The 15,024-nt window shown below is 41.3% G+C and overlaps 1 protein-coding gene across 1 annotated transcript; it reads right to left on the reverse strand.

Moving 5' to 3' along the window:
* Positions 1 to 2,158: 2,158 nt before the first annotated feature.
* Positions 2,159 to 14,353, reverse strand: LOC115137523 (synaptopodin-2-like). Its single transcript, XM_065024089.1, has 4 exons — positions 14,014 to 14,353; positions 13,613 to 13,849; positions 7,371 to 9,571; positions 2,159 to 4,122 (listed from the first exon to the last, which is right to left on the reverse strand). Exons 1-4 carry the CDS (start codon positions 14,351 to 14,353, stop codon positions 3,583 to 3,585), a joined length of 3,318 nt encoding a protein of 1,105 aa, XP_064880161.1. The 3' UTR covers positions 2,159 to 3,582.
* Positions 14,354 to 15,024: the final 671 nt, after the last annotated feature.

A 15,024-nucleotide genomic window follows, 5' to 3' on the forward strand; every position in this document is an offset into this window, starting at 1 on the left:
CCAGAGAATGCCAAAATTTGCCCACAAGGACTGCCGCGCCACCTCCCTGTTCAAGAGATCACAGCACAACAATGTGAGTCCAAAAATGTATTGTATGCTGCTGCATAAATGGTGTAATATGCCAGGGAGATATGTATACTGTAGCTAAGAAAGTAATACTATGTGTATGTTGTGTAGTATGCTGTTAGTGGCCCATGTGCATCATCCTAGCTATTTAGTCCCTATCTATCCCCCTCATAACTTAGCTTACTGTTCTGACTTGATGGTGCACATGTAGCCTATACTGTTTTAGAGAAATGTAATCATTGAATATTGTAAGAGTTTTTATTGTCTGCTTGTATGCCCCCTTTACGTATCCTTCGGTTCTGACTTGTTGTACAGGGAGAATACTGTAAGAACGGCCCATGTTCTGAATTCTGTCGCTGTACATTTCAAAAGTGCTGAACAAATAGTTTATTGACTAAGTCCATCCTAGCTCGCTCATTGTCTTAGTTAAAATTACAGATTGCCTATTATTCACTCATCTTCTCCTTATGCCATAGTTTTTACATCTCAATTGTCAGTAGAAACCACATTTGTTTAAGCAAGTCAGCCATATCAGCTATGTTTTTTTTAAAGTCAGTAAATGAGGCTGAACTGTTTCACTGCCAGACAAGGCTCCGGTGATAGCCAGGTGTAGCAGTGGTAACGATTCACTCTAAGGTGTTGAAAAGAAAGCTCTGCTGTTGGGACAGCTTTATGTTGGCACTAACAGTTTGTGGGCACTGTTTATCACCGTTATAGTGCAATGAATGTATTGTTTAGTGTTGTGTTGTGGGTTTGCTGGCATGCATCTAAAAAAAGTGGGGAGTTTCCCCCACCAAGATTTACATTTACATATTAATATTAAAACATTCCGAATAAAAATGAAACTACAAAAGTACACTGAACAAAAATATAAACACAACATGTAAAGTGTTGGTCCCATGTTTCATGAGCTGAAATAAAAGATTCCAGAAATGTTCAATACGTACAAAAATAAAAAATGTTGTGCACTAATTTGTTTACATCCCCGTTAGTGAGCATTTTATCCTTTGTCAAGATAATCCAACCACTTCACAGGTGTGGCATATCAAAAAGATGATTAAACAGCATAATCATTACACATGCACCTTGTACACATGCCACAGACGTCTCAAGTTGAGGGATCGTGCAATTGGCATGCTGACTGCAGGAATGTCCACCAGAGCTTTTGCCAGAGAATTGAATGTTCACTTCTCTACCATAAGCAGCCTACAACGTCGTTTTAGGGAATTTGGCAGCACGTCCAACCAGTCTTACAACCGCAAACCGAGTAACCACGCCTGCCGAGGACCTCCAGGTCCGGCGGGATTGTCAGTGGGGGACGGGGGGTGCTGAGGAGTATTTCTGGTTGTAATAAAGGCTTTTTGTAGGGCAAAACTCATTCTGATTGGCTGGGCATATGCCCTCCCAGGCCCACCCATGGCTGCGCCCCTGCCCAGGCATGTGAAATCCATAGATTAGGGCCTAATGAATTTATTTAAATTGACACATTTCCTTATATGAGCTGTGACTGAAAAATCTTTGAAATTGTTGCATGTTGTGTTTATATTTTTAGTTCACTATAGATTTAAATGGTTGGGGTGTCATGTGGTTCTCTTCACAACGACAAAAATGTTTGGCAATGAGATGAGTGAGATTCATTTTTAGTTTTTTTCTCATACTTAACATTTTAACTTTCTCTTTTCAACTTCCTGTGTAAAGTCTCCCACCAGTCGTCTCCCAATAGCTCAGTCTGTGATTATGTAACCATCTCTTTGGTTACTAGTCCCTGGATGGACTTGTGGAGATGCTTTGTGACGGATGTCGGAGCAATAACCTGACATGTTAGCAAATCAAACACTGGCTGCAGTGGAGTGTAACTTTAGAAAAGTACTTTCTCTACTTACCTAACTCCACATTCCACTCCATTTATATACATGTATCTCATATATTACTACGTGTTTTATTGGTATTCAGCAATTGTTTGTTTCTCAACGAATTCAGCATACCACACATTTTGAATAGGTAAACCAACAATTTCCAAAGTGTAAAAAACATTTGACAAATCCTACATATCTTACATACATGTTAATGAAATAAAACATCAGAGGCACGGTGAACTCAACAATCTTTTATTGGAAGAGTAAAATATTTATCTTCAGTGCTGCAACAAATGAACAACACGATCAAGTGATAAAAGTGACAATATCTTCAACACATTCACAAGTGTGGCACATTTCGTATGCCTTTCACGGAAGTGCCAAACCAATCGCAGAAACATCAACCTGTATTCAATGACGTGGTCTATAATATAGCGTGTGCCTATGTTTTGCAAACTGACAATGGTATGAACAAAAACATTGTTAATGTTCTATATTTCAGCAATGAAATCTGACATTTGATTTGTTATTTTAAGAAATGTAAGACATTTGCAAATGTCCTTAATTTTCATAGTAACAGAAAGTGAACTTGAATATTGGTTGTTTTCATCCGTATGTGCACTTGGTACTTACTATCTAACCTGCTACACATGCTATCGCACATATTACACAAACCATCAAGGAACCCTAGCAGTACATTTGAAATCCGCTCTACTGTATTGATATTTTAGATGTTACCGCTTACATCACATAACAATACTCAATCCATGTTTCTATTTCGTTTTCATATTATGTGGAAAATAAAACAAGTTATAGGTTCAACACATCTAACTTTCTTTTCCCTTCCATCTGTCATTGTCTCACTCATCACCTTGCAAACTTCTTACTTTTATGCACATGCAAATAAATAATAGGCCTATCATGTATCCATTTATCAAAATTCATAAAACATGTTTAGAATTTAAACTTTTCAGGTACAGAACATTCAATGGAACATGCAGTACATACTATAGATGTGTGTGAATGCACTTCACTGATCAGAATTATAGTGGAGAACGAGAAACCACTTCTTTGCCCCCTGTGGCCACAGGACAAAATGCACAAACAATCCATGCTCAAACCAAAATACTGTACATGCACACACATATAGAAAAACAAAATCCATTTTAAACCAAAGACCATAAACATCAGTACTTTTTTTCCCCCAGAAATGAAAACCTTTAAAGCTAGACTCCATAATGGTGAAACAAAGTTACTAAAAACAACTAACACTGTTTTTTCCCCCTCTGACATCATTGCACGCATGATAGAACAGCAGAATTAATACTACAAATGTTTTTTTTCAGGCTGTGAAATGCTCCTCACCTCAAAACAAAAACAATAACAATGGTGGTGGGGCAAACAGTGGCGCCGTTTCCCTGCAGAATCCATCTTCAAACGTGTAATTCACCTTATCATGCTGCTGTAGACCGTTATCACTATCTGGGTCAGTATTTCCTCATTGATTCCAAACATTTGTCTTTTAAAATAAACACTACCTTGATCAAATTGTTAATTATAATATGCTGGCCCTATTGTTTACATCTGTAAATCCAATTATATTTTCTACGTTTGTTCTTACAAGTGCACTGTTTATATGTTTGAATTCTAGCTGAGGAGATTACCTTCTCATAGCTGTGCGTGGCAAGGTAGCGTAGAGGGACTGACTCGGGTGGCCCGGGCCTCGACCCATATGTCCAGCGCTAGCACTCACCGCTGACCACAGAGGCTGGGCCTGTCTGAAGGGAGGCCCATAGACAGGGGCAGAGGTCATGCTCATAGACCTAGTATGCATGGCTGGGGGTGGAGCATGATAGTATCCACCACTGACACTGGGGGCGTCCAATGACACCTTGCGCTTCCATTCGTCCGGAGGTTCCGGAAGAGATCGTCGGTTGGCGGCGGAGTTGACGTTAGTGGCGATGGACTGAGGGAAGTTCTGGAATCGGAAGGCATCGTCCACCAGGCCCAGAGGGCTCCGGGAGGCAGCCTCCCAAGGGCTGGGGGGCTTGAGGGCAGCTTTTTCCTGCCAGGAGGTCTGCCTCCCGAGAGATGGATGGAACACAGGGGTGGTCACAGGGGACATAGATGACTGCGAGGGCATGTAGGACATGGAGCACATCCGTCTGGGTAGGGACAGAGAGTAGCTTCTGCCAAGTCCCTGGAAGAAAAGGACATTGTACTGGATTGATGTGATTCTGGTAATATTAAGCATACTGTACACACTGGGGCTCAGGGTCAAAATATAAAATACCAAATGTACTGTAATGCACATGTATTTATGAGGCATTAAATAAATGTGTTCATGACATTGTAACCCTCTGTTCCCAACAAAGAATTTGGGGTAGAATACACAGAAAAACAGTAGTTCTCCACAACCTGGTTTGGCCTGGATTGAGCCGAGAAGGGGAGAAGATTCTCATCCTGTGCACTGGAGTAAGGTGATTCATTTTGCGGTCCAATAAAACACACACAGAAACACACACAGTGTCAGGGAGCATTGCCTCCCGTGAAAGGGCAGGCTATCCCCTTTCAAACTCTTCAGAATGGACACAGGCCAATTCTACTCAACTGTGTTTTCATCACCATCCATTACATTTCCCCATAATTATTGCTATTTTTTCACAACATAGAAGTCATATCACTCTCTCATACAGTGTCATTGTTGCCTGGAGATTAACACCTATAAATAATCACAGTAGTGAACGGCCCTCAAACCTAATGATGCAACATTACTGCACATTTTGTTCAGTGTTCATGTTCCAAACATATCTGGGTGACGTAATGGGGTCGTTTCTCCCTAAAATACATGAGTCCCCATGGCCAATTAAGACCAATGGATGGGAAGAGAGTTAGTTTTCAGCACTTACCTTTGGCATGGGTTGATCCTATCGGGTCTCTGCTTAGCAGAGCTAACTTTTCGAAAGGGATAGCAGGTTTTAAAGATGGTGATTCTGAGCTATATTTGGAAACAGATGAGCCCTTTGCTCATAGCAGGTCTCCATGCAAACATTGGGTTTCAACAAAGACCTGTTTAGAGGACGTAACACATTGCCTTGTGGTTTATTGATAACTTAAACTTACCAAAGCGTCTTATACAGGTGGAAAGGACTCAAATATAGTTTAATTTGCTGTAAAGTAGAAGATGTGATCTAACCTGCATGATGCATGGTGAGGCAATCATTGTTGTATCATTACTGTTTTTAACCAGATATTGCTTAAGGTACTAAGAATTGGCAACATTAATGAATACATAAGCAACATTAAAATAGAAGAGGTATTACAAATTAATAAAGAGTGTGGTACAATAAGTAAAGCGTGATGCATTCATAAAAGAAAACGTTGCAAGAGTCCATGCAGTAGTAATGAAATATGAAAACATACACAGGGAAAGTTAAAGGGAGATATTTAATAGCAAGATTGTGCCGAGTACAAGAAGTGCAATATACAGTGGAACACATAAAAGAGGAAAAATAAATGTAACAAAGGACAGGAAAGGTAAAGTCAGCAATCTGGGTGGAAATTAAAGAAGGATTATTTGTAATATATATATATATATATCAATTGCGTTTAACCTGAAAATAAATCATGTTTGATGAAGTGTTAAAATGAAGTAACTGGCCATAATTGACAATAAAATACAAAATTCCACATTGTCAACAACACAAAGATGTAGAGGGGACTTTAAAAACACAATTAGCAAAAGCGTTGAGCTGTATCACACTATTAAATATAGTTTGGAATGAGACTGAAGGAATTTTAAGAGGTCTGCATCCAAATATAGTGCCTATTATTATTCTTCTATTATTATATCTCTTCCAATCATCGTCATCATAAAAGTATGGACAAACCCCCCTGTTTTTATGCTATGCACTCTCATTGTTATCATATTGCATACATTGCAAACATGATTTTGACTAGCATCCAACCTACCTACACTGTTTTACATTTCCTATGGGTATGAACATTACTGTTCCAATAATGGTAATGTTGCATGTGGTCATGAGACCACTGGTGAATACAGGCTACCCTAAATATAAATTAATTTACAACAAAAAAAGGCGAGGCAAGGCACCATAGACAAACTAGAAATGTTTCCTCTTTTCAGCTGCACACACAACTGATCTCATTTTCCTGAAATTACTCAACACGATGTATCCCTAGTTCAGCCAAGGAGGGGACTTTTTTGTTGAATTCTGCCTCTTAGGCCCAATGTGTATATCACTTTCCCCTGCTAGTATCTGTATCCTCATGAATGACCTAGCGCTGCAGAAAACAACATAACAGCTACCTAACGGATTGACTTGCTAAACTGTGTATCAATAGCTAGCAAAATTAGCTAACTAGCTTCATTGGCAAACATTACCTTCATTGGTATTAGCAGAAGCTAACATTAGCTTCATTCACATCTTCATTAACAACACCTACAATAGTCTCTCATTCTCAATAGTTTTTCAATCAGCTGAGAAACACTCACGTACAGCTACAATAGCCTCTAATTTCATTGTTTTACAAGCTATAAGGCAAACAGACAGCATTATCAAGTTGAAGTGGGGCGTTAACTCAAGCAAAGGAGGTAGATCGAGGAGGGGTGGCCAATTAATGATAACAACCATATGAAGTGATATCTATTGAAATATTCTGTCTGTATAAAATCACTGGTATGAGCCAGATAGTTGGTCTGGAAAATGACTTCAGTGAGACAGAGGCATTTGTTTTCTTATGTTAATTTCATCTAAATGTAAATGTTCTACTATTTCTTTTAACATTTTGGTAAAGCATTGTTTTCCCTTGTTGACCTGTCATGCATATTGCACATTCTTTAAAGATTGAATTCATTGTTTAGTTTTGTTGTTCTAAGTTGTCATTTAAAACGTTTTGTGCTAGGTTTGCATACTATGTACAGCAGAAAGTAAGAAGATATAGGGTGACATTTTGACACCTATAAAAAAAATACTTGGCAGGACACGTCTAATTATATATATATTTTTAAATAATTGGTTCTTTAGAAAAGGTAAGAAATAGTGTATAATCTCTGCATTTTCTGCAACATCAAAATGGGGCAGTGGGTTGGAACTAGTGTTGGAGAACGACATGCCTCCACTGTTTGGTTGCTACCGCTTGTTTTTTGGCAGAAAATGTAGGCCGAGGAGCCATTTGAATGGTACCTCTAGAGAGGACATCAGCATCAAAGGGTATAGAAGACAAAGATTCTGAGTTGACACTGAGAGATAGCTGACAGGGAGTGCTTGTGGGTATAGGGCAGTGGGTGCTTGGAGCTTGGGGAGCTTTGTTGGCGCTATCATGCACAGCAGGTGAAGCATTATGCTTCCAATCCAGTTGCTTGCTAACTGGGAGTGGTTCACTTGACTGTGTAGGTTGACAGTCAAAAGGGTATAGGACACTCACCGATCTAGTAGACTTAGCAGGAGCTATGGGCTTGCTTTGTTGTTTTGCTGGGGGAAGGTCATGGCCAGGGTAAGAGTAAGGAGAAATGGTAAAGGCAGGTCTAGGGCTGACAACAGGGGCAGGTTTAGGGCTCAAGGTTGGGTTTGACTCAGGGGTTGGGATGGGGGCCGTTTTGAGGCTAGGGCTAAGGCCTTCAGCCTCAGTACCTACGTTATATCTAAAGAGTGATGACTCCAGCTGATAGGGCTGATGTTTCATGACATCTAGGGCATCCAGGTGCTTGGAGGGTTGTGGTTTGGTTTTCACAGTGGTCTTTGGTTTGATTTTTGGACTTGTTGAATAGGGCTGTTTAGCTGCTGCTGGGGGGTAGAAAGGAGCATGAAGGGGATTGTATGACAAAGGAGGTGGAGCTCGGATGTTGGAAGAGTATCTCCAAGCACCTGGAAGGGAGGCGGTGGGGGAAGGACACTTTGCTTTGTTGGCCTGAACTGTTTCGGCATCCACCACAAACTTCTCCATACGGGTCTGCCTCTTGGCAAAGAGTTCGGCACCTCTTCCCCTCAGAGTTGGACCATTTATGGCTGGACTAACATGGCCCTCAGAGATGTGACCCATTGAAGAAGTAGGTGGTGCCTTGGCTGCGTGGCTGTAAGAGCTCCCTCGTTGGGGTGGGCAAGATGCCACCGAAGGATTTGGGGACTTATTCTTTGAGACTGTGGGTTGGCGAGGTGCCGTGTGAGTTGGGTTCGGGGCCTGAATACTCACTGGGGACCGCGGTGGCTGTGGACGCCAGCTATTCATGGTTGGATGAAGTTGAGAGGGTGACGTTGAGTTGGCTGGTGCCCCAGTGTTCATGGGTGGCTGTGGTCGTGACTGAGTTTGGGGTGGTTCCCGGGGGTTCGCCGTTTGCTGAGGCGAAAGCCAGTCTTGTTGTTTGAAGTATTGCTGAGGAGAAGACCCCACTGGATTTGGGAAAGATGCCGGGATTGGACTCCTTGCCAGGTGAAGTAGCACATTCGAGGGACTCTCCTTCAACCATGGTGGACAGACTGGGTTAATGCTAGGCTTTGGGGCAACAGGTGGGGGATTCTTGTGCTTGACTGTTCGGGGTTGCATAAAGTTGCATGCCTCAGCACCAAGACTAAAGTAGTCTTCCTCTTCGCCTGACTCAATATATGATCTTCTTTCCCCTCTGTTTTGAATATAGGCGTTGGAGGGTTGAACAGAGGCCGCTCTATTAGCACCTCTTCTTTTTGAGTCTGGTAGGATGCCCGTCTTTATCGCTGGTACAGATATGCGTTCGTCACGCGAAGCTATGAAGTCCCCAGTTGGGGACCAGACCTGTGGAACTGTGTGTATAGGGACTGATACCTTGAATTTGAGTTCATGACGCTTCACTGGGCTAGTGACACCACTAAGAGGAGAAAATGGGAGAGGCACTCTGTTTTGGGATCCCAAGAAGGGCTTAGCTGTTCTGTTGGGCACAAGAGGCTTTGGTATGGCACTAGCTAGGAGGTTGGGCATACTGTTCATCATGTGAGCATATTGTTGCATCTCCTGTTGGTTTTCTTTGTACTGCAGATGTTGATTGCCATGACCATCCATGTAGATCTGATCAGCATGCCTTTCACTGTATTGGATTTGATTGGATTGCACATAAGTTTCATCTGTTTTGTAAGACTTGTACATTTCTGTGTCTTCAAGCTCTACGATACCTTTGACGGGTAAGCCTTTGCGCCTCATTTCCTCGTGCTCTAGGGCAATCTCATCCATCCTCTGGCGGCGCTGCACAAACATTGCCACGCCTTTGCCTTTTGTCTCTGGCAGTTGCTCCATCTCTTCCAGGTGGTGAAATATGTTGGCTATTCCAAGGTTCTCCCAGTTTAAATTGACGTCTCGGTCTCGTACATTCACTGTGTAGTCTTCATCAAGTTCTGAATAATCATTCGTGGCCAAAGTAAACCTGACCGTTTTGCCGTATTCACTTTCTTCGTCTTTGCCGCTTTGGTCGTCAAACTGGTGCTGACCTGTCCCGTAGCTGACAAGTGTATACTTCTTAACCCTTTGCCGACGCTTCTTGAACATTAACACCCCTCTGTTTCTGGAATTTGGTGCGTCGGTCAACAGCAAAGCAATGCGTTTACATTTAGACTTGGCTTCCTTCACCTGCCTGTCTGACTGGCTCTCACTCTGCCTGGGCCCTGTGAGGGAGAGATGAGGAGAGAGGACAGAGATAAAAAGAGAATGTAATTACATAAATTGTTTGCTACCTCAGAATGATGCACATGTAATGTGAGGAGGTATCACATAAAAGTAGCCCACATACAGTACATTACAAGAGAACTGTCTACCCATTTCAAATGATCTGTGTCTTGAGAATGTCATCAACCGATTCATTTTAGGGTGTAGCTTTCTCAATTGCCATTTAAGTTAAAGTGCATTCTGAAAGTATTCAGAGCCCTTCACTTTTTCCACATTTTGTTACGTAACAGCCTTATTCTAAAAGGCAATACATCATTTTTATCTCCTCATCAATTTACACACAGTACCCCATAATGACAAAGCAAAAACAGGTTTTTAGATTTTTTTCGCAAATGTATAAAAAAAAAAACTGAAATATAAGATTTACATAAGTATTCAGACCCTTTACGCAACACTTTGTTGAAGCATCTTTGGCAGCCTCGAGTCTTCTTGGCTATGATACTACAAGCTTGGCACACCTGTATTTGGAGAGTTTCTCAATTTCTTCTCTGCAGATTCTCTCAAGCTCTTTCAGGCGGGCGACGGAAACGTCACATCTTGGCACATCTTTTATCAGGTCTCTCCAGAGATGTTGGATTCAAGTCCGTGCTATGGCTGGGCCACACAAGAACATTCAGAAACTTGCCCTGAAGCCACTCCTGCGTTGTTTTGGTTGTGTGCTTAAGGTCATTGTCCTGTTGGAAGGTGAACCTTCGCCCCAGCCTGAGGCCTTGAGCGCCCTGGAGTTTTCATCAAGGATCTCTCTGTACTTTCCCTCAATCCCTCATCTTTCCCTCAATCCTCACCAGTCTCTCAGTCCCTGCCACTGAAAAACATCCCCACAGCATGATGCTGCCACCACCATTCTTCACCGTAGGGATGGTATTGGCCAGGTGATGAGCGGTGCCTGGTTTTCTCCAGATGTGACGCTTGGCCAAGAGTTCAATCTTGAATCTTGTTTCTCATGGCCTGAGAGTCCTTTAGGTGACAAACTTCAAGCAGGCTATCATGTGCCTTGCTTTTGAAAGGCCTGATTGGTGATGTGCTGCAGAGATGGTGGACCTTCAGGAAGGTTCTCCCATCTCCACAGAGGAGCTCTGTCAGAGTGACCATTGGGTTCTTAGTCACCTGCCTGACCAAGGCCCTTCTCAGTTTGTCTGGGCGGCCAGCTCTAGGAAGAGTCTTGGTGGTTACAAACTTCTTTCACTTAAGAATGATGGAGGTCACTGTTTTCTTGGGGACCTTCAATGCTGCAGACATTATTTTATACCCTTCCCCCGATCCAATCCTCCAACACAATCCTGTCTCGGAACTCTACAGACAGTTCCTTCGAACTCATGGCTTGGTTTTTGCTCTGACATGCACTGTCAAATGTGGGACCTTACATAGACAGGTGTGTGCCTTTCCAAGTTATGTCCAATCAATTTGATTTACCACATGTGGACTCCAATCAAGTTGTAGAAACATCTCAAGGATGATCAATGGAAACAGCAAACGGTCTGAATACTTATGTAAATAAGTTATTTCTGTTTTTTCTGTTATACATTTGCAAAACTTATGGGGTATTGTGTGAAGATTGACGAGGAAAAACATCAATTGAATACATTTTAGAATAAGGCTGTAACAAAGTGAAGGGGTCTGAATACTTTCCGAATGCATTGTGCATGGTGATAGCTGTAGAATATAATGGATATTGAATAGAAATATCTGATTAATACTATACAATGTCAAGTAGTTAATCTTTTGACATTGTTCAACTTAGTTGCTTGTGACTTATTGATCTCAGCACCTATGGTAAATCTAGCCTTTCTTAGTCTGGAATATAATTGAATTAGTATGGTTCACATCTAATCCTTTGCCCTTCTGCAAAATAGTTAGTGTTTATGAATGTACAGTGCTAATATCATGACATGATTCATGAGGAAAGGAATTTATCACGTACAGTACCTTAGTTTACTACATTATAAATAGAAGTCTTGGAGGCAGACAATTTTGGAAACAACAAGCTCTATTATTTCATAATGTATTACAAATCATTCAAACATTAATGGCCAATATTTTAGAGTAACCTTTCTCTTCATAACATTTAGACATCTCCAAAATAAAGGAACAAATAGAGAGCTAGAGATTTGATATTTCTATTTATTATCCTGTCACGATGATTCTCCTGACAAATGTCTTTCCTATCATATTGTATTATAGCAAACACTTCCCTTTACTTGAAGCTTCCACCCTAAGGTCTACGGAACACTGTCATCTATTGACGTGATGGATGTCATATAAACTGACTGCACAGTTTTAGCTAAACCCATTATAGTTACCTAGCCAATTACCTGTAGCTTATATAAAGACCCTGTGCAGTCGAGTAATACTTTTAAATAGTTATATTATAAGTAGCAAACGAATACAAATAATAGAAATATGATACTTTTTAAGTTAGATTTTAGTCAGTTGACATTTTGAATTTATTTTATTTTATCCTAGAGCTATAAAGTTTTTATAGTGCTCACTAGAGGATGATAATATATGTATTTTTGCTGATAAATACATCCAATTTGCATACTAGGATTTGTAACATTAGACAACAGACACAACCTGTCCATATTACAACTACAAATTTTTACATTAAAATAATACGTTAACTACTATACTCCTACATTGTTGCCAAATTAACACTTTAAATCTTAAAAGGGATGTTCAGTATTATACTATACAGAAGCAACAAATCTATGGAAGTAATGCAGTGCCTTTTTAAATGTTCATGGCCAAATCAACTTAAATCAGCTAAGTTATTTTGTTTAAAGTTACTTGAAGGTGATCCAGCTTTTTTTAACAGGCACCACATGCCACCATCACTCCCATTGTTTTTAGCTAGTGGTGGCTAAATTTAGCTGAGGTTTAAAGAAAACCATCTAAAATGACATTTTAAAATACTCAACTTAAACACTTCAAATAAGTTATTGCGAAATGTCTTGAAGCACCAGTTTATGTTCGGTCAACCTGATTTATCCATGTTTTTCTGTTATTGTCCATCTGCCAGTGTTGTAGACTGAATGAACGCAAATTATTAATTGCATTTGATATAGTTGAGACTTTAAAAAAGAATAACAATGTATAAACACATAATGACACTTCGTGTTCATTTAAATAATATTTATCAAAACATCTGTGGCCCCATTGAAAACGTCACATTTAATTTAAAAAACGAAATCGACTACTTAATAAATATATTGTTTGCACGGTGTTTGCAACAAAGTTTATTGCCATGTGCATAGAGCAAGCAGACAGCAAATCCAAAGAGGGTAAACATTCAGCAACGTTGGACTGCTACTTTTAATGTGCTTTCAGTATCACCTGGACCTGCCGACTCTGCAACTGTGTCCTTTTATTTTTAGGTCCACATTGCAAGATGCAATAAAAACACTAGTGTCATTTCAGAGCTAACTTAGGGGGGTCTATGAGGCAAGAAAATTGAGGAGCTAACTTTCCATTACACAGTCAAAGCTAACGGTTTGAAAGGGATCGGGTGTCAAGCCAGGATGACACATGTTGGTGTCCGTCAAATGAACATCTGCCAGCCTCATCAGAGGCATGGTCGTATTTTATTATGATCCACTCAGACTATTAAATGCACAGAAGAGTCAGCCTATATGCCCAGTTCAAATAAAACACACATCCCAGCAGTCATGCCCTTTAGTCCAAATTCAAACATTGCATCATTATCTATTTTGCTTTATAAACGTCACTGTACTTTGTAGCAGCAATAACAGCAGTTCATTGACATGACAAAGAACATGATTTAAGTGACAGCAAGCCAGTTACATTTTGACATGCCTTTTCTTTTCAAATTATTGCATTAAAATAACATTTCTAACATTGTTTTATTTCATTATAAGCCGAATGCGACACAGAGAAAGTTACCACATAGTTTTGAGTTGCACAGACTTACATTGGTACACGATCTACAGTAAATGAATGAGGGGGTGGGGGTGGCTACTTACGTGCGCGCCTCACCCTGTGTCTGCTGGGACTGGGGAGATCTCTCTCAGACGCAGAGTTCCACTGCTCTGCCTGCTCAGCACCCTGCGCTGAAATTCCAAAGGATAGATGAGCAGGAGGTGCTTCGCTGTGCCCTCCTTCCTCCAGAGACTCAACACTCCCATTCCCCCTGGCCCCGGTCCCAGAGCCCAGCCTCCTGCCGTCCCCCTGGGTTGCCCATGGGTCAGAGTTAGGGTCATCTCACTCCGGCCAACGGAGGAAGAGGAGGATGACTGTTGCCTTGACATTTGACACAAGTTGGGGTTCGGGGTGGGGGCTTGTGGGGACTTTGGGGGAATCGGTGAAGGGGTGCTTGGGTAGGATTCGGCATCGGAGCTCAAGGATTCCCCAGGGTAGACGCTACCTGGCCCCTGTGATAAGGTGTCTATCTCCTGGCTTCTACTGGGGCTCAGTCCCCTGACCAGGCTACGTTCTTCCGGGCTGTAGTTCGATGGTGGTCTCTGATGTTCCACCATGGCTTTCTTGGTGTATGGTTCAGGGGACTCCACAGAATGGGGGGACTCGGCCTGTCTAATGTGGGTGTGCTGCGGATCTATGGGGAGCTCTGTATCACTCTTCCTTTCTTCATAGTAGGATCCATCCCGGGACTCTGAGATGTAAAGGTCGTCAGAGGAGTGGCCGTACTCAGAGACTGACCAAGAGTCCATGACAGTGCTCTCCTGGTCCTCTGTTTCTGGCTCCATGTCTAGTATGTTACAAACACAGACAGGGTCCTGGATGTGACAAATGCAACATTTAGAACAAGACAAGAGACAAGAGAGCATGATAAATAAGAAGACAGGGACCTTCCACTAAGAAATTGATCACGTGTACAGTATTAAGTATTCATTATCAATGTCAACAATATCTCCTTGCAGCTGTAAACACAAAGCAGCAAAGCAATGTGATATGATTTGAACACGCACACAGACACATGCACACATGCGCATGCATCAACGTACATGAGCATGCATGCATGTACATGCAAACACGCACATAACACACACACACACCACCATCATTGTCAATTCTGATGAGAGAAAACTGCCTGTATTTCTTTAACTATCTCAAGCAGTCAAGTTAATATTTGATGTTTCAATTAAATTAGCTAATGACACCAAATACGAGCAACTACAGTTCTAACTTGTGCAGCTGGTTTAGCCACATGTTTCACAAGAAATTGAGTTTGCAATTCAGCTACTGTGTGATCAATGCATTCTTTATTCCTAATAGGAGGCGCATTGGCTTGCGTCAGCAATTTCTTCAGCACTGCCACCACTCTAAATGGAATGGTATGCAATATCACACTGGAAACAGCATTCACATCCAAGGCGGTTTTCCAAGCTATGATTTATACAAAGGGAGTTTTTTTCCA

Source organism: Oncorhynchus nerka, linkage group LG11 (genome assembly GCF_034236695.1).
Source record: "Oncorhynchus nerka isolate Pitt River linkage group LG11, Oner_Uvic_2.0, whole genome shotgun sequence".
Lineage (NCBI taxonomy): Eukaryota > Metazoa > Chordata > Actinopteri > Salmoniformes > Salmonidae > Oncorhynchus > Oncorhynchus nerka.

Coding starts and splice junctions, on each gene's coding strand:
- LOC115137523 (XM_065024089.1), bottom strand. CDS start 14,353: ATGGAGCCAGAAACAGAGGACCAGGAGAGCACTGTCATGGACTCTTGG. Junction 13,850..14,013: donor CACCTTATCACAGGGGCCAG/GTAGCGTCTACC, acceptor GGCCGGAGTGAG/ATGACCCTAACTCTGACCCA. Junction 4,123..7,370: donor CTGCTAAGTCTACTAGATCG/GTGAGTGTCCTA, acceptor CTTTTCTTCCAG/GGACTTGGCAGAAGCTACTC.